At 40.0% G+C, this 25,931-nt stretch overlaps 1 protein-coding gene across 4 annotated transcripts in view; it reads right to left on the bottom strand.

Moving 5' to 3' along the window:
- bchs (WD repeat and FYVE domain containing 3 bchs) overlaps nt 1-25,931 on the bottom strand; it is a 748,678-nt gene that overhangs the window by 611,884 nt on the left and 110,863 nt on the right. For all 4 annotated transcript variants that reach the window (XM_068389148.1, XM_068389155.1, XM_068389143.1 and 1 more), the window contains exons 5-7: nt 22,806-22,976; nt 20,059-20,251; nt 8,509-8,695 (exon numbers count right to left, since the gene is read on the bottom strand). In XM_068389148.1, the coding sequence (XP_068245249.1) occupies nt 8,509-8,695; nt 20,059-20,251; nt 22,806-22,976 (551 nt within the window). The remainder of the gene's footprint in view (nt 1-8,508; nt 8,696-20,058; nt 20,252-22,805; nt 22,977-25,931) is intronic.

The following is a 25,931-nucleotide window of genomic DNA, read 5'->3' on the forward strand; positions in this document are numbered from 1 at the left end:
AAGGCCAATACATCCATCCTTCTTCTTCTAAACATACTTCCAATCTCACATCTTTTACTCTCTATCGTACTACATCCACGCACATTCAAACACCCCAAAACTAGAGTGCGGGGAGCTGTCACTCTCCCCCCAGCTCCATCTCTTTGTTGCTCTCACAGGATTTTTTATACAGGAGGGGGGGTTCCCAGCCCCCTCGTCCCGTCCCTTTTAGTCGCCTCTTACGACACGCAGGGATAACGTTGGCGCTATTCTAATTGTTTTATGCCCCCGCGGCCACATATATATATATATATATATATATATATATATATATATATATATATATATATATATATATATATATATATGTATATATGTATATATATATATATATATATATATATATATATATATATATATATATATACACATATACATATACGTGTGTGCGTGTTTGTGTGTATATATATATATATATATATATATATATATATATATATATATATATATATATATATATATATATATATATATATATATATTTATATATATATATATATATATATATATATATATATATATATATATATACATATACATATATATATACATATACATATATATATATATATATATATATATATATATATATATATATATATATATATATATATATATATATATATATATATATATACTGTACATATGTATATGTACAGACAAACTCAGAAGAGAAGCTTGGCCGATTAGTGACAGAATTTGGAAGGGTATGTGAGAGAAGGAAGTTGAGAGTAGGAGTAAGGTTATGAGATGTACGAGAAGGGAAGGTGGTGCGAGGCTGAATGTCGTGTTGAATGGAGAGTTACTTGAGGAGGTGGATCAGTTTAAGTACTTGGGGTATGTTGTTGCAGCAAATGGTGGAGTGGAAGCAGATGTACGTCAGAGAGTGAATGAAAGATGCAAAGTGTTGGGGGCAGAGAAGGGAGTGGTGAAGAATAGAGGGATGGGCATGAATTTAAAGACAGCTCCGTATGAGAAAGTGATTGTACCAACTGTGATGTATGGATCGGAGTTGTGGGGAATGAAAGTGACGGAGACAAAAATTGAATGTGTTTAAGATGAAGTGTTTGAGGAGTATGGCTGGTTTATCTCCAGTATATAGGGTTAGGAACGAAGTGGTGAGGGTGAGTACGGGTGTAAGAAATGAGTTAGCAGCTAGAGTGGATATGAATGTGTTGAGGTAGTTTGGCCATGTTGAAAGAATGGAAAATGGCTGTCTGCTAAAGAAGGTGATGAATGCAAGAATTGATGGGAGAAGTACAAGAGGAAGGCCAAGGAGTGAAGAAAGCTCTGGGTAATAGGGGGATAGATGTGAGAGAGGCAAGAGAGCATGCTAGAAATAGGAATGAATGGCGAGTGATTGTTACGCAGTTATGGTAGGCCCTGCTGCTTCCTCCGTTCGCCTTGGATGACCACGGAGGTAGTAGCAGTAGGGGATTCAGCATTATGAAGCCTCATCTGTGGAGGATAAAGGGGAAGGGTGGGCTGTGGCACCTTAGCAGTACCAGCCGAACTCAGCTGAGTTCTTTCGTCAGACTGGGAGCGTAGAGAGGAAGGGGCCCCATTTTCTTTCATTTGTTTGATGTTGGCTACCTCCCAAAATTGGGGGAAGTGCCTTGGCATATGTATGTATAAACACACACACACACACACATATATATATATATATATATATATATATATATATATATATATATATATATATATACACATATATATAAATATATATATACATATACAGTATTTACATACATATATATATATATATATATATATATATATATATATATATATATATATATATATATATATATATATATATACACATTATATAAATATATACAGAAAGGTACTTTCCCCAATTTTAGGGGGTAGCCGACATCAATAAAAGGAACAAAAGGGGACTATTCCTCTCTTGGCTCCTCCCAGCCTTACGAGGGATTCAGCCGAGTTTGGATGGTACTGCTAGGGTGCCATAGCCCACCCTCCCCGTTATCCACCACAAATGAAGTTTCATACGCTGAATCCCCTACTGCTGCTACCTCCGCGGTCACAAATGCCCATTGTTTATTTATGGCGACTCACTACTTGGTGGGCTGGAAGTCCCCTGGAACCAAACAGTAAGGTTCAATTTCTTCTCTGGGAGTGATCAAGGTTTGAGCTACATGGGAGTAGCCTGACCAGAGAGACTTTAGGCCTGGACATTCCTGGTGTGGACAGGTACTGAATCTATGACATTATTGGGAGGATATTTTCAACAACAAACTCATCCCCAGTACTGTATTTAAGACCTTACAGCTGCTTACGATACTGTTAACCACCGAGCCCAGCTCCTCAAACTAGTCAAAATTGTGAAGACCACTACCATCACCATCATGGAATCCTTTCTGACTAACAGGTGCTATTTTGTTGAAATGGATGGTAACCATAGCCATTAGAGGCTCCAAAATAAGGACTCCCAAAGGACTCTGTTCTATCTCGTTTCCTATTCAACATACAGTCTTAACTCCCCATTAACACGAGGGTTGTGTTCCTGGAGATGTCATGTTAACGGAAATCACGTTAACGGAAATCATGTTAACGGAACATAATTTCTCCATGAGAAATAATGGTAATAGGGTATGTTATATTCCTGGACATTAGGAAAGCCTGTCTATTTTGGGATTTTGTTACTATGAAACTCGTTATTAATATATTTAAACGTCACAGAAACAATAAAAAGACACCTTACTCTACTTGAATTTTTTTATAGTAAAATAAGTAATTATGCATGTACATACACACTATGGCGCATCACTCTCGTCACCACTGTCAGCCGTTGCCTGCCTCCCTCCCGGTCCCGACATCAACCCCCTCTCCTTCCTCACCCCACTCTCCCTTCTCACCTCATTCTCTCTCTCCTTGCCTTATTCTCTCTCATATTTTTTTCCTTTTAATCTCATGGTTATTTATATACAATGAGTTTTATATTAATAACTACACTTGTAAGTTGTACAGTATGTACAAAAGCACAATGCTACTACATATACGTACATATCAAACACATCAGCGATTTATTTTTCTTTCATTTTGATAAATAAATAACAGATCGTTCTAACAAATAGAACTGATTTAACAGAAGCCTTTGTTTATTAAGAAACTGTCAGAGAAATACTACACACAATATAAACTTTTACTTTGCTTAAATCTATGTTCGATCGTAGGCAGGAATTAAGACGTCATTCAATTTTGTCAGCTGATGTGTAGCTTGAGCCGACAACATATAGCTCACATATAGTTAACAAAGTATTGTTGATATGATTTTGCTCCCTATCACATAATCCTTGAAAAATTTAAGACTGTTCAACGAACTCTTGACCAGTTTCTTAGTAAAATGTGTATCAAACAACAACAGAAGAATCAGCTATTGTCACTGATGATCCACAGCAATCTACATACTCAATGTAAACAAAGATAATAAATGTATAAATTGGTAAATGTAACAATTAAGTTTATTTTATACTATCATGATATAATCTTTATAACTTGATTTGTTATTTAACCTTACAAAATATTTCTATTTTATAATATCATAGAGCAACCCACATTCACAAATAAAGGGCTGCATTGTACTGTAAACATGCTAAATATCTACATTTACAAGTAGGGATGTACATTTATTCGTAAAATTTGATTACTTTTTTGGTACTACATTGAAAACACACACATACACTTTTAGGTGGGAAATTCAACTTGCATATCATCAGACATTTAGTGTTCATAGAATATATCATGATAAATTTGAACTCGTTTAACTTCGAAATCAGGTTAACAGAACTCGTGTTAACAGGGATTTAACTGTACATCTATTTGTTAAACTAGATTACTTTTTTGGTACTAAATTAAAAACCAAAATTTAATTGTTTATAAACTTAAATACACACACACACACACTCTCTCTCTCTCTCTCTCTCTCTCTCTCTCTCTCTCTCTCTCTCTCTCTCTATCTCTCTCTCTCTCTCTCTCTCTCTCTCTCTCTCTCTCTCTCTCTCTCTCTCTCTCTCTCTCTCTCTCTCTCTCTCTCTAAGGCGGGAAATTCAACTGGCATAACATCGGACATTTCGTGTTAACAGAATTTATCTCAATAAATTTGAACTCATGTAACTTTGAAACTGGGTTAAAAGAACTTGTGTTCACGGGAATTAACTGTATATACAAATGATCAGCCTGACTTCAACAACATACGGCACTTCATCTAAGCTGACTTTCCATTGCTATGCAAGCTAAGAACTTTGCAGCAATAAAAGGACACCTCAATAAAGCTCTTGAGGACCTAACAGAGTACTATAAAAACTGGTTCTTTAATGCCAACACAGGAAAGACACAAGTCTACGCTTTCCACCTAAACAACTGCTTAGCAAACAAACCCCTGGACATCAAATGGGGAAGTGAAAATATTAAAGAACATCAAATAGGGAAGTGAAAATATTGAATTAAATAATATGCCTGTCTATCTTGGAGTAACTCTAGACACGACACTCTTCTTCAAATAAAATGTGGAGAAGTTAAGAAAAAGCTGTTGAGCCATAACAGTTTGCTGACCCTGTTACCTTGAAGCAATCTGCTCTGGTACTATGCTATTCAACAGCCAAATACTGTTTTCCCATGTGGTCCAGGTATTGCTTTGCTGAGGTTAACTTTGAACTCAATAAAGTCTGTTGCATCTTCACAGGAAACCTAAAGCCAATACCCCTTCCAGCCCTATAAAAACTTGCAGGAATTTGTCCACTATTCATAAGATAATGTATGCACAAAAGAATTTATAGCTATTACAGGAACTAAAGTCTCTCGATGAGAAAACATATCCATTTTGGTATAAGAGCAATGTCAGTGGATAAGCAGTTGAATAAACCACCTCTTCTTGACCCTAACGATCTCATGTATGTTCGGGGTTTAAAAAGGAAAGTCACCATCTCAAAAGCATTCAGGTGCTACCAATCACTCAGGTGAGCCAAGAGATCCCCTTGAGCTCTAACGGTTGAATTCTGGGTGAAGCTCTACGATTAACATAAGTGAATGACGTGTGCACTGAGAGATCGTTTGGTTTAAGCATGTCTTTCAGGGAAACAGAAGCGAAAGCCCCATTGGAGTACGAACTCTAACCCCCTTAGGAAGTGGCTCACTGATCGCTGGCAAGTGTGAGACATGGGGTGTTCGGAATGCAGCCATAGACGAGCAAACTTGGCTCATGTGTTCCACTCCAACAGGTATAGAAAACTCAGTTATGCAAGCACGACGAAGGCAAACAAGGGCAATGGGGATTTGAGCTGAAAGAGCTAGCTAATGAATGACGCTGCACTATTAACCCAGCCAGGTGTGCTCTGATCAGCAATTGTACCTAGAGTGCCTGCACAGATAATTTGACCACTGAGTACTTGCTGTGCATGAACGAGTTGAGAGATCTCTTCTTTCCAATCACCACTCAGGTGAAAGGCTAAAGTGTGCAGTCAATAAGTCGCACTGGTGCTTCCGAGCTACCTGAAGCGATGTGCTCTCTGGTGGGAACAACAACTCGCACTTAGGAGGACATCTGCCAAAGGTCCCTGAAAAATTGGCTAGCTCAGAAGGATGCAATCAGGCAAGGTTGTTTACTCACAAATTCCTCACCGAGGAGTGAGAGCGCTGGTGGAATGCTCGCCTGAGTGCTGCTCGGGGGAGGACAGCTTACGGTGCAAACTCACCCTGCTCTGGGGGAATGCTCTCATGAGTGTCACTTGCTTGTCCTCGTGAACTCACCTCGAAGGGTGAGTGTTCTGGGGGAATGCTCGCCTGAGCGCTACTTGTCTATCCTCATGCTAAGAAAGCTGTGTGTGTGTGAACTCACCTGAGGGGTGAATGCGCTGAGGAGGAATGCTTGCCTGAACACTTTCCCGGGGAGAACCTGTCCTTGCACTAAAACGATTTGATTGCCAGACCAAATCACTAAGCTAAGCAAGGCTGAAAACCATGAATCAACAGTACTTGCTAAGCACCATGTTGCTCGCATGTGTCCACTGATAAACCCAGAAGGGTCAGTGAAAAGACACAAATGGAATCAAAATTCCTCATAGAGGAGTCTGATCCTAAGACTTCAAGGAATTCTAATTATAAGGAGACAAGGATCAACTTTCACCCTTGGCCAACCAAAGGTGTTAAAGGGAACATTATATCTGCACGCCTGCAAAAATCAAGCTTCCAACTCAAGGACAAAAACCTGAGACGCTACAGCATCAATCAGAAACAGACCAAGAGTAAAGCTGGAATTTTTTCCAGTATCCAGTCAACAGAGACAGCTGTCTTTCTCCACAGACTACTGAAATAAATGTAGAGTCATAGTGAATAAGTAGGGGGGGAAGCAGTGCTTCCCCACTATCAACTGGCAACAACCTATTGACTTGTTGACACATTAAACATTTTAACAGCAGTGTTCCAGCTTTGCTGGAGTCATAATCTTATGTAGAGAACAAGGGTTTTTACTCCTGTGGGAACAAAGGACTTTTAATGTATATCAGTCGTGAGGTGAACACGATGCTAGGATTCAAAGCTGCTGTTGAAGGGCAATGCCCCAGGTAATCTAAAGTTCAAACCACTGGTAGTAATGGTGGATGTATTAATAGAAGTTTTTTTCAGAGAATGAGTTGCTTGATCTGTCAAATTAGCAGGTATTAACTTTGACATCAGTGGCAAAGAGTTCAATACACTGGAGCAGAGATCAGAACAAGACAAGTTACTGCCTTAAAAGCAGTCAAAGAATAAAAATATAGAAGAGGTGTAAAAATGTCTGACTTATCAAATTCAAGTGTGCAAGTGCCTAAGAGGTAGCAGATTGATAGCTTAATGGAGTATGTGCAGCAACAGCTGCAAGGCCAGCAGACAGCATAATACCATGCTTCTGAAAGGTTGGAGCCTGAATATTAGACACTAGATGGCTTACAATAGCTATATGAGCCCTGACAACTTTAGTCCATGTGAGTGGGTAGCAAATGCCTGCAAAATCAGAGTTGATGGCTCACTGACATATAAGTAACAAAGGTGCAAAAACTACAGTCATTTCCAAGCATGGAGTGATAGGAGTCAATATATAAAAAGTAAATATACTTCTTGTAAGTGTATATATAGGACTGCAAGCTTGGAGGCTTGAGAGGTTGACAGAAACCCCACCTTAAATCCTGATAAAGTGCCAAGGTTGGAAGAACTCAACAAAGTAGGAGTAGTAGTGTCAAAAAAACCAGAGGGATCACTGCAAGTGGAAGTGGCTTTTGACTGCAAATCAAGAGGGAGGGTTGAAAATTTTAGGAATACAGTACCAAAGTCAAAAGGCGGAGAAATCTCATTAATTTGACAAGCTATCTGCAGTCCTTCTAAAAGGAAGAGTGGGTCTTGAATGATCTAGTAAACCTAGGATTACCCACTGACAATATCAATTCCTCCTAAGAGGAACTAACATATCTATTCCATTTTCAAGAGTGCATAGACACTTCATCAGAATCTCTATCAGCATGCACAAATATGCCCTAATATTGGCACAATTGCCCTGCTCCCATTTGGGTTTTGACTTGACTGTTAATTGAAGATTAATTGTAGATGCAGTTGAGGCTTTGGCAGAAGTAACAGCAGGCAGTACCAACACAATTCTCATTAAAGGGGGTTTCAAGACAAACCAAAAGCACTGCGGATGGTACTATCATAAAAAGCACAAGTTAAAACTCCCTACCAACTCGTTCGAGATATCAATGTCTCTTAAGATATTTGCTTAAGCCTCACAGGAACTAGAAATGGAAATGAGGGATGGTGAGAAAAACATGAATGGGTGATATAGAAGGGTTGGGAAAAGAGAAGGATCAGTGATTATAACATAATTCATTCATTACTCTTTTCTGAGCATATCCTTTTCTCTTTGTGCTTAATAAAATCTAAAAATCTCCTCAGAGTAACCATTGCATTCCAGACACCTATTCTGTATACAGTGCCACATGCTCTTATCTCTAAACCTAGCACATCTAGAGTAAGGGTCATGCCCAAGGCTATACATTTGGGTTTGCAAGAACACATGCAAAACCTCACAGAAAAATTATGTAAATGATATTATCAGATAAAGCCAGCAAAATCAAAATAAGAGACACCAATACCAGGCACTGGCCAATCTATGTTAATAAAGTAATCCTATGATAACCTATCAAAAAATGTTCAGACCTGATTACACAGTAAATCACCAGCTCACTCCAAGAAGCAACCTGCACTGGAATAATCACAGTATGGACATCTGGTGATGAGTAGGTGTTAATTCATTAGTGGGCTATCAAAATCTAAGAAGAAACTATTGTTTCCAATTTAATTACTGAAGCTTTTAGGCATATAAATATTTGTTAAGACTAATTAGGATAATAACCATGGCATAACTTTTATCATTAACAAATAAATTATATAGCAGAGATAAGAGAATTTACATACCTTAATAAAAATTCTGCTAAAAAGGCATAGCCTTGTGAAGATCTAAAATCATCTAGTAATGTTTGAGAGACATCTGAAGAATCTTTAAGAAAGCAAAAAACAGTAACAAACATCTCCACAATTTCCAAAGGAGACAGATCTTGGCCTCGTTCCATGTTATCAACACAAAGAGCTACACAACCTTTATCTGTTAAAAAAAAAAAGATGAAGAAAATAATTAAAGAGCTACCACAAAAGAGAAAATATAATTAATTTTATATTCATCATTAAACATCCTGTTTTTGTTTTACTAATCCCTTAACATAGAACATACTTGTCTGACAGAAAAAAAATACCAGCATAAATTTCTGGTACAAATAACTCACTAATTCTGTATGCTTTCATCTGGAATACTGGATACTGTAATCTACAATTATTTCTTAATGATACGATTGTTTCAGTAATAAAAAAAAATGTGTAAACTTTGGCTACAAAATAAAGTAAAAATAACTTGATATAAGATTTCCTATAATCAAAATAGTTAAGTTCTGTAAGTATTTGTAGTTTCATAAAAAATATGTAAATATAGTATAACTTAAATAACAATTTCACCAGTAAAAGGTTTAAAATGCAGTTCTAAAAGTAGTCCTTTAAACCTCTCCTATCATATAATGAAAATTAACCTTAAAGGCTTTTTAACATTGATAAAGCATTGTGAAATAACTTTACAAGTAAAAAAAAACTAGCCAGTACATTTAAAAAATGCCATATTATTGACATTACAATGTCACAGCCACAGGCAATCTTAAAAGTTGTTGTATTTAACTAGGCAGTTGTTTGCATTATCTCTTGATTATAAAAGCTTGATTTTACATTTTATTATTTGTGATTTCACAGCTACATATAATGTGTAGTTTCACATAATATATACTCTAAATTACATATGCCACCTTACTGTAAGGGGTGAAGTGTATACAGTATACTGTAGTAGTCTCAAGAGTAGCCTTTAAACAACTCTCAAAATACATCAAAGTAATTAAAAAGAATTTGCTTTTCTTATTACAGGATAATCTGAAATAAATTTTTACAGTAAAAGGTGAAGACATCAGAGATTGAACTTTAGATTAAGTTGAAATTGTTTCTTCTTTATTACATTTTCAGGATACAACTCTGAAATCCTATTCTTTAGTCTTTGAAAAGGCAATTCCAAATTTTCTTCTACCGATTCCAAAGAAAAGGTTCCATACGAGACTATAAATCTAACTTATCCTTAATGTGTTCATTAAAAAAATCTTTAATAACAGACTTAACTAAACCTCCCTCTGTTTTGGAAAGGCCTGGGGATGGAGATACACCAAGAGTGCCCACTACCCAAGACTAGAGAACAATGGTTTGATTTTGGAGTTTGCTTCTCCTAGAAGAGCTGCTTACCATAGCTAAAGAGTTTCTTCTACCCTTACCAAGAGGAAAGTAGCCACTGAACAATTACAGTGCAGTAGTTAACCTCTTGAAAGAAGAACTGTTTGGAAATTTCAGTGTTGTAAAGTGTATGAAGAAAGAGGGTAATGAGTAAATAATAGGCCAGACTATTCCGTGTATGTGATAGCAAAGATGAAAGGAGCCGTACAGGAAAGAGGGATCTAATATAGTACTGTCTGACCAGTCAAAGTACCCAATAACACTCTAGCAATAGTATCTCAATGGGTGGTTGGTTCCTTGGCCAACCTACTACCTACCAAGAATTAAAATAAGAGTAAGTTCATGTGAAGCACTCAAAACATCAATAGGTAGTACAGTAGTAGGTTGGCCAGGGCACCAGCCACCCATTGAGATACTACCGCTGTAGAGTTAAGGGTTCTTTGAGGGGCCAGACAGTACTACAATAGATCCTTCTCTCTGGTCACGGTTCACTTTCCCTTTGCCTACACATACACCGAATAGTCTGGCCTATTCTTTACATATTCTCCTCTGTCCTCATACACCTGAAAACCCTGAGATTACCAAACAATTCTTTTTCAATCATGGGAGTTAACTACTGCACTGTAGTTATTCAGTGGCCTCTTTCCTCTTGGTACGGGTAGAAGAGACTCTTTAGCTATAGTAAGCACCTCTTCTATGAGAAGGACACTCCAAAATCAAACCATTGTTCTCTAGTCTTAAGCCCAGTATGTAATATGATTCATGATTATGATTCATGTATCAGCCTCGCGAAGCAGTAGTGGTGTTGAAAAAACTTTTTAGCGGCCAAACTGTACTGCAATGCTATTCGCTTGTTTTCCCGTGCTAGTTGCCTTAATACAAGGTTCCCAGTGGCGTTTATGAAAGTAACATTTTGTTACTTTTTAATTTGAGCTGTACATTTATAGGAAGCTGAGAAAAAATTATATGAAGTTGAAATTTTCAGAAAATAATTGTACTTTTTATTGAAAAGAATTACCAATATTGTTATGTTTTGCATGTGAATGCATAAAAATTTACCCCGTATAACATTGAAAAATATTTCATATTTCCATAAAAATTGGTAATTTTTATGGAAATTGGTAATTCTTTTTTCAATAAAAAGTACAATCATTTTCTCAAAATCTCAATTTCATATAATTTTTTCTCAGCGTCGTATAAATGTACAGCTCAAATTAAAAAGTAACAAAATGTTACTTTCGTAAACGCTACTGGGAACCTTGTATTAAGGCAGCTAGCACGGGAAAACAAGTGAGTGGTATTTCAGTACAGTTTAGCCGCTACTAAGTTTTTTCAACACCACTACTGCTTCACGGGGCTGATACATGAATCGTAGTCTGTACTGGGCTTTACACTTTGAATGCTGACGCAACACTGAGCACAGCAACAGAAATCGAGTCGGCCCATCATCACACTGGTGGTACGGTTTCGTACTGAAAAAGTTGTTTTTCAACACATTCATTCAATACTGCGTGCATCATGAATCATAGTCTGTACTGAGACTTAGGTAGTGCCATAGGCACTGTACCATGGTCTTCCCTGTCTTGGGTTAGAGTTCTCTTGCTTGAGGGTACACTATTCTATCTTATTTTTTTTCCTCTTGTTTTGTAAAACTTTTTATAGTTTATATAGGAAATATCTATTTTAATGTTGTTGCTGTTCTTAAAATATTTTACTATTCCTTGTTCCTTTCCTCACTGAGCTATTTTCCCTGTTGGAGCCCCTGAGCTTATAGCATCCTGCTTTTCAAACTAGGGTTGTAGCATAGCAAGTAATAATAATAGCACTAATCAAAGAAATTAAAGCAGGATTTATCACCCACATTGAACATCCAATAATCTTTAGTATTCCCAAGTATATTGTCTAACAAACTCAGATCTAAGTTGCAATCTTAAATCATCAAGACTAGAAACTTTTACACTTTGAATCCCCAAACTACTGACTTGTCCTATTAAAGCAGTTGTAGCCTTAAAGACAGGGAATGGGAAAGCCAAAAAAACAGAAAATGACACCAAATTATAACTTCTTTCTCTTTCTTATGCTTAACTTCTCTATCTTTGGCTTTACTGTCAGCTAAATGGTAATTATGTCATAAGCTTCTCTGATGAGTGACTACCTTGGCCAAAATAACGAATAAGGAGCATAAAAGTCCTCTAACCAGAATTAACTTCAAATAAGGATCATATTTATCCCTTAGTAATTTATTCACTTTATATTCATCAAATAATCTATCTTGTACAAATTTGGGGACAAAGCTATACAGTATTATTCTTTAGGAAAGGAAATTAACTATACTGTACCATCAAATGACAGAAAAAAATAAGCACATGAAAAGTGAGTCTAGTTAATACTGTACCTCAATTTTGAAAAGAATAAATCAAAATAACAAAGGGTGAGAAAGAGGGTACTATTTGCTCACCTGCTCACTACACCAGGACCAAAAGGGTTGTCGTACAAATGCAATGGCATTTTCATTTAAATTTTTATTATCAGTTGAACTTTTTTTTAATAAATGGCATGAGTTCCCGGAAGATTTATTGAAATAGAGAGAGTCACAGTAAGAAACAAAAGAAAAGGTAACACATTACAATAAAATAAGAAGACTGGTGGAGTAAAGCAAGAAAGTATGGATGAAAGTGATGGAAGGTAGGTAATGAAATGTTATTTTTATTAATAAAATAAATTTTTGAATATACTTACCCGATAATCATGTAGCTGTCAACTCCGTTGCCCGACAGAATTCTATGGAGGGATACGCCAGCTATCACAATACTAGAAGGGGGTGTATTTACCAGCGCCACCTGTGGCCAGGTACTCAAGTACTTCTTGTTGACACCTCCTCAATTATTCCTCGGTCCACTGGTTCTCTATGGGGAGGAAGGGAGGGTCGATTAAATCATGATTATCGGGTAAGTATATTCAAAAATTTATTTTATTAATAAAAATAACATTTTTCAATATTAAACTTACCCGATAATCATGTAGCTGATTCACACCCAGGGGGGTGGGTGAAAAACCAGTGTACAAGACTAAAGGATAGCTAAGTATCCCGTATTTCATATAATCAGTTATCCACAATAACAATGAAATAATAAGTACCTGGTAAGGAAGTCGACTTGAACCGTTACTCTGCCTTTAATAAGATCGTCTTCCTTACTGAGCGCAGCGTTCCTCTTGGGAGGCTGAATCAACTCAAAGGTGCTAAAGTATACAGGGCTGCAACCCATACTAAAGGACCTCATCACAACCTTTAACCTTGGCGCTTCTCAAGAAAGAATTGACCACCCGCCAAATCAACAAGGATGTGGAAGGCTTCTTGGCCGACCGTACAACCCATAAAAAGTATTCAAGAGAAAGGTTAAAAAGTTATGGGATTATGGGAATGTAGTGGCTGAGCCCTCGCCTACTACTGCATTCGTTGCTACGAATGGACCCAGGGTGTAGCAGTACTCGTAAAGAGACTGGACATCTTTGAGATAGAATGATGCGAACACTGACTTGCTTCTCCAATAGGTTGCATCCATAACACTCTGCAGAGAACGGTTCTGTTTGAAGGCCACTGAAGTAGCCACAGTTCTCACTTCATGTGTCCTTACCTTCAGCAAAGCAAGGTCTTCTTCTTTCAGATGAGAATTTGCTTCTCTAATCAGAAGCCTGATGTAGTAAGAAACTGAGTTCTTAGACATTGGTAGAGAAGGCTTCTTGATAGCACACCATAAGGCTTCTGATTGTCCTCGTAATGGTTTTGACCTTCTTAGATAGTACTTAAGAGCTCTAACTGGGCAAAGTACTCTCTCCAGTTCGTTCCCCACCATGTTGGACAGGCTTGGGATCTCGAACGACTTAGGCCAAGGACGGGAAGGAAGCTCGTTTTTAGCCAAAAAACCGAGCTGCAAGGAACATGTAGCCGTTTCAGATGTGAAACCTATGTTCCTGCTGAAGGCGTGGATCTCACTTACTCTTTTACCTGTTGCTAAGCACACGAGGAAAAGAGTTTTTAATGTGAGGTCCTTAAAAGAGGCTGATTGGAGCGGTTCAAATCCTGATGACATTAGGAACCTTAGGACCACGTCTAGATTCCAGCCTGGAGTGGACAACCGACGTTCCTTTGAGGTCTCAAAAGACCTAAGGAGGTCCTGTAGATCTTTGTTGGAGGAAAGATCCAAGCCTCTGTGGCGGAAAACCGCTGCCAACATACTTCTGTAACCCTTGATCGTAGGAGCTGATAGGGATCTTACGCTCCTTAGATGTAACAGGAAGTCAGCAATCTGGGTTACAGTGGTACTGGTTGAGGAAACTGCATTGGCCTTGCACCAGCTTCGGAAGACTTCCCATTAAGACTGATAGACTCTGAGAGTGGATGTCGTCCTTGCTCTGGCAATCGCTCTGGCTGCCTCCTTCGAAAAGCCTCTAGCTCTTGAGAGTCTTTCGATAGTCTGAAGGCAGTCAGACGAAGAGCGTGGAGGTTTGGGTGTACCTTCTTTACGTGAGGTTGACGCAGAAGGTCCACTCTAGGAGGAAGAGTCCTGGGAACGTCGACCAGCCATTGCAGTACCTCGGTGAACCATTCTCTCGCGGGCCAGAGGGGAGCAACCAACGTCAGCCGTGTCCCTTTGTGAGAGGCGAACTTCTGAAGTACCCTGTTGACAATCTTGAACGGCGGGAATGCATACAGGTTGAGATGGGACCAATCCAGCAGAAAGGCATCCACGCGAACTGCTGCTGGGTCTGGAATCGGAGAACAATACAAGAGGAGCCTCTTGGTCATCGAGGTAGCGAATAGATCTATGGTTGGCTGACCCCACAGGGCCCAAAGTCTGCTGCAAACATTCTTGTGAAGGGTCCACTCTGTGGGGAAGACCTGACCCTTCCGGCTGAGGCGATCTGCCATGACATTCATATCGCCCTGAATGAGCCTCGTTACCAGCGTGAGCTTTCGATCTTTTGACCAAATGAGGAGGTCCCTTGCGATCTCGAACAACTTCCTCGAATGAGTCCCTCCCTGCTTGGAGATGTAAGCCAAGGCTGTGGTGTAGTCGGAGTTCACCTCCACCACCTTGTTAAGCTGGAGGGACTTGAAGTTTATCAAGGCCAGATGAACTGCCAACAACTCCTTGCAATAGATGTGAAGTGTCCTTTGCTCCTGATTCCATGTTCCCGAGCATTCCTGTCCGTCCAGTGTCGCACCCCAGCCCGTGTCCGATGCGTCCGAGAAGAGACGGTGGTCGGGGGTCTGAACAGCCAATGGTAGACCTTCCTTGAGAAGAATGCTGTTCTTCCACCACGTTAGAGTAGACCTCATCTCTTCGGAAACAGGAACTGAGCCCGTCTCTAGCGTCATGTCCTTTATCCAGTGAGCAGCTAGATGATACTGAAGGGGGCGGAGGTGGAGTCTCCCTAACTCGATGAACAGGGCCAGCGATGAAAGTGTCCCTGTAAGACTCATCCACTGCCTGACTAAGCATCGGTTCCTTCTCAGCATGCTCTGGATGCATTCTAGGGCTTGGAAGATCCTTGGGGCCGACGGACAAGTCCGAAAAGCTCGACTCTGAAGATCCATACCCAAGGAGACAATGGTCTGGGATGGAACGAGCTGAGACTCCTCAAAATTGACCAGGAGGCCCAGTTCCTTGGTCAGATCCATAGTCCATTTGAAAATCTCCAGACAGCGACGACTTGTGGGAGCTCTTAAAAGCCAGTCGTCTGACGGAGCCGGACACAAGATCATGATACTGCTGCACAGTCTGTAAACTGTCAATCATGGGCAAGCGAGGAAGTACAGTGACAACCCGAATCTGTCTAGACTGTCTGGGTCGTACAGACAACTCCTTAACGGGTTGCTGAGGTTGCCGCACTGCGTCACAACAAGTCCCTTCTGTTGGTTGTTGAACGTCTTCCCCGTGACACATTGACTCCGTAAACAAAAAATCCTCTAACAAGGACTAAGCTTGGACTGCATGTCATGCAACACAGCTCAAGGTCTATGGGAGCAGGAGTGGTAACAGACGGGATTAGCGGCTGAAGTGGAACCATTACCTTCCCTGTAAGCATGTTATGCTTAAATAAAAGTCCATAAGAGGTTATGCAGCTAAAGGCTCCCTCCAAATGACAGAGTCCTCAAGGGAATATCAGAAGGAGGGAGAAAAGAACTTTCTCATCTACAGGGACCTTATCCTAGAAAAGCTAAGTTCTCTGAGTGAGGGTTCACTGGTGCAAAAGCAGCAGACTAGAAGGCAACGTTATGAAACTGCTTGACAGTCTAGTGAGTTGGCAACAACCCAAGATGTGTTGAGAAGCATGCGGTAAGGTATGCAGAGCATGATGTATGCAGAGTATGCTGTATGCAGAGCATGCTGTATGTAGAGCATGTTGTATGCAGAGCATGCTGAATGCAGAGCATGCTGTATGCAGAGCATGTTGTATGCAGAGCATGCTGAATGCAGAGCATGCTGAATGCTGAGCATGTAGTAAGCAGAGCCTGCTGTAAGCAGAGCCTGCTGTAAGGAAAGCAGAGCGTGTGCATGGCGTTTAACATTTCTCAGAAATTCCATGACCAGTGCTAGAGTGCTTTATGCATGCTTGCATGGGGTTTAAACCATGGTATGAAAATGGAGGTAAGGTATGCTGAACAGCAGAGTCAGAACGAGCTGGAACAACAATAGTTGTGGTTTCCTCTTCAAGACTCCGATGAGGGAACACCTGAGGCTCAGTCTGCAAAGGCTGAATAAAAGACAAGCAGAAGGAAGGCGCATGGGTGGAGGAGGCTGACTCCTAGCATGAGTGGTTGAACCCAAGGGTTGCGCTTGCTGAGCGGTTGGCGGAAGCGGAGTAGCAAGTTCCAGTTCCTGTGGTGTGAGCGGAGCGCGATGAGGAAGAGGCTGCGCAGAACAAGGTAAATGTCTCGCAAGCTGAGGCTCCTGAGGCGCAAGGCTAAGGTGTTGTGGTGCTTGCCTTGTGGAGGGTTGAGCTCGCTGCAGCAAGAGCTGAGGAGACTGACTCATGGACGGGAGAGGTTGTTGTACCTCAACCGAGTGTTGCATCACTGGTGGAGCAGCAAGGGGAGGCGGAGGAAGAGAGGTATAATCCTCCTGATCCCAATGTAAAGGTTGCCTTAAGGAAGGCGGAGGCTGAACACCACAGGGAACAGCAAACTCAGCACGTGGCTCAACATCGTACGCCTGGCAGGTGGAACTGCTGGCAGGTGGTACTGCGATCAGGCGGAGCGAGTGTAGGTGGAGGGAGTGTAGGCGGAGGCGGAGGAGCAACACTCTCAGCCCGACACTCACGCATCAAGTCCGAAAGCTGTGCTTGCATGGACTGTAGTAGAGTCCACAACATCGTACGCCTGGCAGATGGTACTGTGATCAGGCGGAGCGAGTGTAGGTGGAAGGAGTGTAGGCGGAGGCGGAGGAGCAACACTCTCAGCCCGACACTCACGCATCAAGTCCGAAAGCTGTGCTTGCATGGACTGTAGTAGAGTTCACAACATCGTACGCCTGGCAGGTGGTACTGTGATCCGGCGGAGCGATCATAGGCGGGGGGGAGTGTAGGCGGAGGCGCAACACTCTCAGCCCGACACTCACGCATCAAGACCGAAAGTTGTGACTGTATGGACTGCAGTAGAGTTAACTTGGGGTCGGCAGACACTAAGTTCTGCTGAGGTAAAGCCTTAACAGCAGAGATCTGTTGTGGCAGAACCTTACTCCTCTTAGGCGGAGTGTAATCAACTGATGACTGAGGAGAGTCAGAGCTAACCCAATGACTGCATTCGGGTTGTGAACTTTAACTTCGTACGTCTGGCATAGGTCTGGACTTAACGTTTAAGAGGTCTTGAGACCTGAGACCAGCGTTACTCTGCCTTTATTTTCTCCCCTAATCTCTTCTGCAGACGAGCAAAATAAGGGCTCAATCGTCTGCGGGTGGGAGTGACGGTCTCGGTAAGACACGCCCACAACCACCGAGAATACTTCTGTGCGCCGATCAAGGCCTGCTGAACCCTTATGCCCTTCGACATTGCTTCTCCCCTGGGCTTGGGAGCTTGCAAGAGGTCCCGGACTGGGAGGACGACTGGCGCGCACAAAAGTACCCTCACGCACTAATCACTTATCACTTTGATTTCTGTTTGCACTTATTTCACTGAACTCGAAACTTTAAGTGGTTTGTACCTGAAATACGCAATTCTATCCTTTCTCAAAGTTAGTAATTGCGAAAACAGAATTACAATGTAACAGAAAAAACTAATGAAAGATAATTCAGTGGTTGGAAAGAGACTAAACACTAGATCACTCTAGAAACGTTTAGTTTCTTCCCCTAAAGAGACTAGGGAGAAGAGCAAAAACGATAACGACGTTACTCGTACGCCTGGCAGGCTTGAATGAAACGTTTATCCTCTTTCTCCCTCCGTCTCTATCTCTCTCTCTCTCTCTCTCTCTTGACTTAGAACCTGAGAGAAGAGCCCAATCATATATATCGTTAAAACATATTATTGTTAAAGGAAAAAACTGAAAAGTTCCTTTATTAGGATCAAAACCATTAAGTTAAGAAAGAATGAACAAAACGCTAGACACGGTTACTCTTACTGCAACGTGAAACCGTGAACATTCTTTCTCTATCGTAACGATAGAGTGCAAGTTGAACGTTCTGAACGTCAACAACTGCAGAGACAAAACAAAACGTTAGTTCAACTTTGAAAACAGTACGAGACTGTCAAAGAAAATCTTTCAAACTCTGTGGCGGAAATAGCATAATATGTTAACAGGTAAAACCGAAATGACGGGCTCAAAGTTTATTAACTTCGGTAAAAGACCGCCTACTATTAGGAAGGTCGAATATAAACAAATATAAAAATTAATTTTAATGAGTTTATAATAAAAGGAAGTTAATCGAAGAGGCCTATAAGAGGCGGAGAGATATAAAATAAATCTATAACTTTTGTTAAGCAAAATTAAGAAAGAGAGTCTATACTCTCTTAGACACCAACACTTCCGTCTAAGGGAAGGGTCGGCCATTGAAAGGTGAACGAGAGTTCATACTCTCTCGTCACCATAATTAATCAAATTAATTCCAAAAGCTAACTAAGCTAATATAGAAGTTTCCAGTAAAGCGACAGCCGAAATCAAAGAGAAATACTTCACCAAAGTCGTGAAAATACTCCAAGAACATAAGCGTATCCCAGAACGTCTTGCCGGAAGCACGACAGAGGAATAATTGAGGAGGTGTCAACAAGAAGTACTTGAGTACCTGGCCACAGGTGGCGCTGGTAAATACACCCCCTTCTAGTATTGTGATAGCTGGCGTATCCCTCCATAGAATTCTGTCGGGCAACGGAGTTGACAGCTACATGATTATCGGGTAAGTTTAATATTGAAAAATATCTTTTTAACTACCAATATCCAGTTTGGCTTTGTGCTAGGAAAGTCAATACTGTATTTAATGAGGTAGGCTAACATTAAGAATGTTATAATGCAAAGGTCCAACAAAGACCATGACAATAAAATGTGATGGGTGGCAAAAAAACCGAATCAACAAGAGATGGTACAGTACTAAAGCATGCCACAAGAATTACTGCCAAAGAATTTGAGATAAATGCTGGTGTCATTTTCCCAATGTAGTAATGGAGGCAACAATAACAGAGTACAGAATGAAATGCCTGTGAGTGGAAGCAACTACATGAAGATGACCAGGTGTTTATAGCAGATTTGAAAGTTTAGAAAATGGAGGCATGTAAGAGAAGACAAAATGAAAATCAGTTAAATGAAAATTATGCTGACAATAAAGAAAGCTTTAAACTATTCAGGCAGACTCCAAATAGCATAAAGATTTCAATATGAAAGTAAAAATCATTCAGAACTTTGAATTAGATTTCTTATAAAAATTCTTGTAAACTAAGTTTAAATTAGCTTCAACATACAGTATCTCGACACAATTCTATTAAATATTTAAACTGAATAAGAATAATTCCAATACTGTACTACTAAAACCTTTGCAGTCATATACTGTACAGTACTTCAAACCTTTACCAATAAATATTAAAAATAAAGTGACATCATATCAAAAACCATATTTTTAGTTTTAAAATCTGAGACACCATTAAAATAAAACTGCACTACTCACTGTGAATGTAACTGACAACTGGCTGTGAAAGTCCATGTCTAGACAAAGTCATCAGAACTTCAGCTGCACTTTTGCGCCAAAGAGCATTGTGTTGTGGGCACCATGAGGTTATTGCTGAAAAAAGCAATGTCAAGTCGTCTTTTCTTGCCAATTCTTCAGCAGGAGCCACATGAGAACATAGCCGAACCATTAACTGTAGGTGATAAAAATAACAAAATTAACTGCCAACAACCATAAATTTTTCTAAAATTTTAAATGATTCTTGACAAACTAGATATTTTGTTATACATTATTTACAAGTACAGTACATAATGTACAGCAATATAGTTCATAAGACAAAAAAAATTTCCAAGACTTAAAATTCTTGAGTGAATAAAAATTACAATAATAAAGAAGTAATATTTTTCATAAAAATGACAAAAAAAGAAAAAACTATAAAGGCACAAAATTTTGTGTAGTGTATACTACATTAATAGAAAAATTACAAATTTATAATACTGTAGTACACTCAGCCCTCGATATTCGTGGGAGTTAGGTAAGAACAACAAGCGAGAAGATAAAAAATCTGAGAATACATGTTGCCCTAGGTTAGGTCAACTCATAACCTACCAACCCAGAGACCATTGCCATCTTCCGATTGAGTAATACACTAGGTAACCCACTGTACTGCACTACATTATTTTCACGTGGTTTCTATCAGGGTATTGTAGCACATACTACTTTTAGAGTTGATTGCTGATTAGTAACACAGCTTCAGTACAAGGTAAGACAACTCATAACACAGAAGTCATCAGCACACCAACCAATGTACAGTATAAGTAACAACAAAACACTTATTCACATCCCCGAAGGGGACACCGAACAGGTGATCGTTTTAAAAAAGAAGAGCATCAAGAACGTGATAACCTTTGATCTCTTAATCGTGAACGTCTTCCAGAAGAAGATCGTTAAGATTGTGAGCAAGTCTACAGGAACGATTGAAGAGTGCCTGTCCTTGGAGAATAATGGGCTCCAACGGGACTTACACTGACGTGAAGAGGGCTCTCAGGGCTCCCAGGAGCACTAAGAGTGGTCCTGTGGTATCTCTTGTTCTTGCTCCGCTCGTAGACACGATCTTTACGCGTAAGAAGAATCCTCATGACTTAAACCAGCCTCGGTGGCTGGTACAGTCTATAAGCAAAGGCTGGTGATGTGATGTCTCTCCTTGGAAAACTAAAATCTGCGTCTTTAGAAGTTGAAGGACAAGGTGTCCTATCATTCAGTGTTCGTACCCCGGGAGTTTTCTGGTTGCAGTCTTGACGTGTGGTGTCCTGAAACAAGAAGACCAAACACTCAGTTATTGATCATGTAGTGAATAACCACTCAGTGATGGATCATAAGGAGACTAGGTGCATGAAGGCTAGGAACAAAGAGCAGGGAGACCAAATGTAAGGACCCTTTGCCCGTGGAGATCAGAAACGTAGACACCTACTGTGTGTCAAATGTGGGCATGAAGGCGCTCTTGCACATGGAGGTGACCATGCAAATGTCTGATTGGTCGTCTTGTACTGCAGTGACCTATTCTTCTTCAGAGCAGCCGGCATCAAATCTAAAGGGTTGGCAGGCGAGGAAGGAGGCTCAAAAACAGGCGAGGTGACTTGGGAAGCTGACAGTATTGGCTTATATTCTCTTTTCACAGATTTTGATGATTTCTAGGCTGGCAGCAATCTCTCTGCAGTATAGAAGAAAGGCTCCTCCACTATAGCAGGAAAAAACACTTTAAGAAGCACCGCATCATGTCTCTCGTCAACAGGTGGTACAGCCGAAGAGGATGGTACAGCAAGGGAAGACTTCTGCATTCTAGTGACAGCTAACACCTCAAAAAGCTTCTCCACTGATGGAGAACATCAATACATAGGGAATGCCACAACTTACCAAGAGTTGTCATCAGTAGGCACAGGTACGGGAGTACTTCAAGAGAGGCAGAGGTTATCACCTTTACTGGGGAAAGGCAATACTCCTGTCTCATTCAAAGCACTCCCCAACCAAAAGACAGGGTCTCCTTTTCCCCTTAAAAATTCCTCAGGAGGACCCAGCACTAGAAGACCTGGCCCAGGTGGAAGTTGAGGGAGTCACAGTGGGTTTTGCAACCAAGGTAGGGAAGAAGTCACCACTGAAGACTTTCTTTGGCAGCAACTTGGACATTGCCATCTTCAAAGGTCAATGAATCCTTCTAAAGATTTCTTCTTCTTTGAGAACTCCATCTACTGAAGAGGAGGCCACTCCCTACACTTGTCACAAGGGGAAGACTGCAAGCAGTCATGCCCAAAGCAAAATTTAGAGTTGGGGATCCATTTCCAGCAACAATTTTGGCTGGGTTCCCAAGACAAAGCTGCATGTCTGCTCATGTAGACACTACCATCAACAAACAGCACAATTATCATAAGCACTGTGAAAAGAGAAAAAGCAAAAAGCATTAAACAGACGGAAACAGAAAGCAGAAAAGAAAATCCTTATAGCACAGCAGCCAAATTCAACATATAGCTACATTCACTCCGTTAAAAGTTTAACGAACGCTCCAGCTTGGCTGAAATCATAATCCTATATCCAACAGGCAACTATGTTTACCTCGTTAAAATCTTAACGGCCGTTTCAGCTTCGCTCAAGTCATACTTCTATTAATGGGCAAGGGTTTGTATTACGTGTAGGAACAAATACGTCATACTGTACTGAAAATCAACACCATATACTAATGAGTTATTACATACCTGTACAAAAACTTTTTGAAGTAATATTCTTCTTTCACCAGAGGAAAACTCTGTGGCATTATTATCAGCCTGGTCTGCTACATTAGCAGCAGGGCTTTCATCTTCAGGTAGGTCGAAAAAAAGGTATAAACATTTAACTAATGTTGATGGCAGTGAGGCTGCAGTCATGACCTGTAAAATCAGAAAGCTTAGTGTATAAAACAAAAAAAACAACTAACGATGTATTCTACAGAAAATTACAATAAAATTACATAATGAAAAATATAGCTAAAGTATAAAAATAAAACTATAAATAGAGACAATGATGGGACTTATTGACTTGGCATGTATGGTCTAAACAGTAATACAAATTATAAATATAACTTGTATTTTTCCTAACTATATAAACCTCAGTCCTTTGGTGAGAATATTATTTGAACAAAACTGGTAACTCGGCTGTTAAATTTTATAGTGAGGTAAAAGTAGTTAATGGCAGGTAGCAGGGAATCCCCACTCCTTGCCATCTCACAGAATAGCCACTTTGACTTTTACCTAGAAATTGCAGCGTGGATGAGGCAAGAAGTTAAGTTAAAGGATTCAGGTTTGTATAGTTAACAAACAACAAATAATTTCTTAGATTTGTGATTTGTTCCTACATGAATATAAACCTTCGTTCTACAATACAAGAGTAATTCTTGGGAGGAAGGAAGTTCTAGTGAACAAACTGGCTGGTGTACATCCTGAGATGTTGCGACACTCAAGACCTGAAAAGGTGCAGGAGTGCTAACTTCAACCCACACCTATTGACCTAAAAGTGTTTAGTTCATAGGTTAGACTTCTGCTGTTAGGCAGACTGTCACTGGAGGAACCTATATCCCTTCTGTGATGTAATGTTGAAATGGGACTTTCATACTAAAATTGATATTAATAATACCTAACTGGCTAATTTAGCTAACCTTGAATCCCAATCACAGGCACAAATTCTACCACATCGGGAAGTCGAGTTAACTTATGCTCACAAAGAGAAAGAGAGGAAGGCCAAAAGATTGCAGTCATGGAAGTTGATGGGGAAAACACAACAGAGCTTGACTATTGTCATTTCTTCGCTTCCAGTGGAAGGATGAATAACACTAATTCTTCCAATGAATGTGAAAAAAAAGTTAGGAGTGTCTATTAAAACTCCTACAGAATGGTCTAAAAACTGCATGGTAAAACAAAAGAAAACAGACCCTAAGGCCGATAATATTAATGCACAAAGAAAAGCCTGTACAAAAGCATCTATGCAAAAGATTTTTAAGAAAACTGAATGTTAGAGAAGAAGCAGATAAGAAAAAGCACATGATCCTTATGTGCATTAGTTCTGTTGCCATGCTAATGCTAGCATTACCACTGTACTAGGGAAGAGCTACATTACAAAGTTCTTACTACGGGAATGCAAGCGCTTAAAAGACATATGCCTTGATCGCTATTGTTTCCTCTAAAACCTGGCCAAATGCAGGATTAAATATGCGTACAGTAGACAAATCAAAAACAAAATGTATTCTCCCCAAACCTACTGAATTCTGAACCCCCAGCCTGAGAGAGAGAGAGAGAGAGAGAGAGAGAGAGAGAGAGAGAGAGAGAGAGAGAGAGAGAGAGAGAGAGAGAGAGAGAGAGAGAGAGAGCCACATCCTCTGAAAACTTCTAGACTTGCAACAAAGACTCAGGCTCAAGAAGGATTTGTTCCTATAAACACTCTCAAAACGTAAATGCTGGATAGTGTACCCATAAATACATACCCTACTTCTCAATAAGAAAACATACCCTTGAGCTCTGGGATTAGAGTGCGCCAGAGTCTAAGCAGTGAAACAAACCACCTATTCCAGACTCCCAATTGCCTCATACATGTTAGGCACTTATAAACACTGTCACCAGCCCAAAGAGCATAGACAGAGAAAAAGTAACAATGAAAGGACAAACCCCTGACATGCAACTAAAGGTAGTGACCAAGGATAGCTTTCAACTCCATAAGTCATTGGGACAGACCAGCATAGCCTGAATAGCCTACAAAATGGGGAGATGACAAAGAGACAAAGCAACCTGAGGAGCCAGCACTGACCAGCATATCAGATGTCACTTAAGCTGTAAGGCGACTGTCCGATCACCAAGCGGAAGGAACATTGTGGGAAGCCAACTCATCCCTACAGAATGAGCAACTGGTCAGTGTGTTAGTTCAGTGTATGAAGACATGTGAGCCAGCCAAGGTCACCAACAATGACCAAGAACATCTTCCAAGAGAAGCTGTTGCAAGCGACATCTAGGCATCTGCAGGCAGCAATTTGCTTGACAATGAAAGTGCCCGGTCAGTTTGCGGTTATAGAGTTAGGCAACATTTGGGAGAATACACAGCACAGTCCAATGTTTGTAAACCAAAGAACACCATTATTCATTGTCACTCGTCTCATGTGACTGTCTGATGACTTGAAGTTAGGAGCCAAGAGTACTGTAATTGTCAACTTCATCACCCAGAAAGTCGTATTGCAACAACTGTTCAACCTCTGTTTGGCTCTAAACAGAGTAACAAGGATTAAATCCAAACCTAACATAACTACCATGTCAACCAACCATGTTGTACTAGGACCCATTAACCCAACACCAAGAATAACGTCCTAAACCTACCTAAATAATACAAAGTAACAAACTCATGTAGGGAAAGGAAAATCAAATCTCCTGCCTGATGAACTGTCATGCCGATACCACCGGACCAAAGGGCTAAGGTTGCCAATAGCCATAGGGACAGACTATAATAGACAGAGGTAAAATTCTAATGACTGCTAAGACCAGATTATGTACAGTAATAATCTTCCTACTCAGGCAGTTGAATCAGAAAAATTTCAGAGTTTGAAATAGCGGTGAAAGTTTCTTGTTGAATAAAACAAGATGACAAAAGACTCATTATGATCAATCTATTTGACACAGTTACTGGTCTTAAAATTATTCATATTAATTACTCATTACTTCTCTTGAACCTTATTTTCATTCCTCACTGAGGCATTATCCCTTGTTAGAGCCTTGGTCTTAAAGCACTCAGCCCATCCAACCAGGGTAGCAGGTCAACTACAAATAATAATAATGATAACATAAAGCAAATTAGAAACATTATCTAAA

The sequence above is a fragment of the Palaemon carinicauda genome, chromosome 1 (assembly GCF_036898095.1).
Source record: "Palaemon carinicauda isolate YSFRI2023 chromosome 1, ASM3689809v2, whole genome shotgun sequence".
Taxonomy (NCBI): Eukaryota; Metazoa; Arthropoda; class Malacostraca; order Decapoda; family Palaemonidae; genus Palaemon; species Palaemon carinicauda.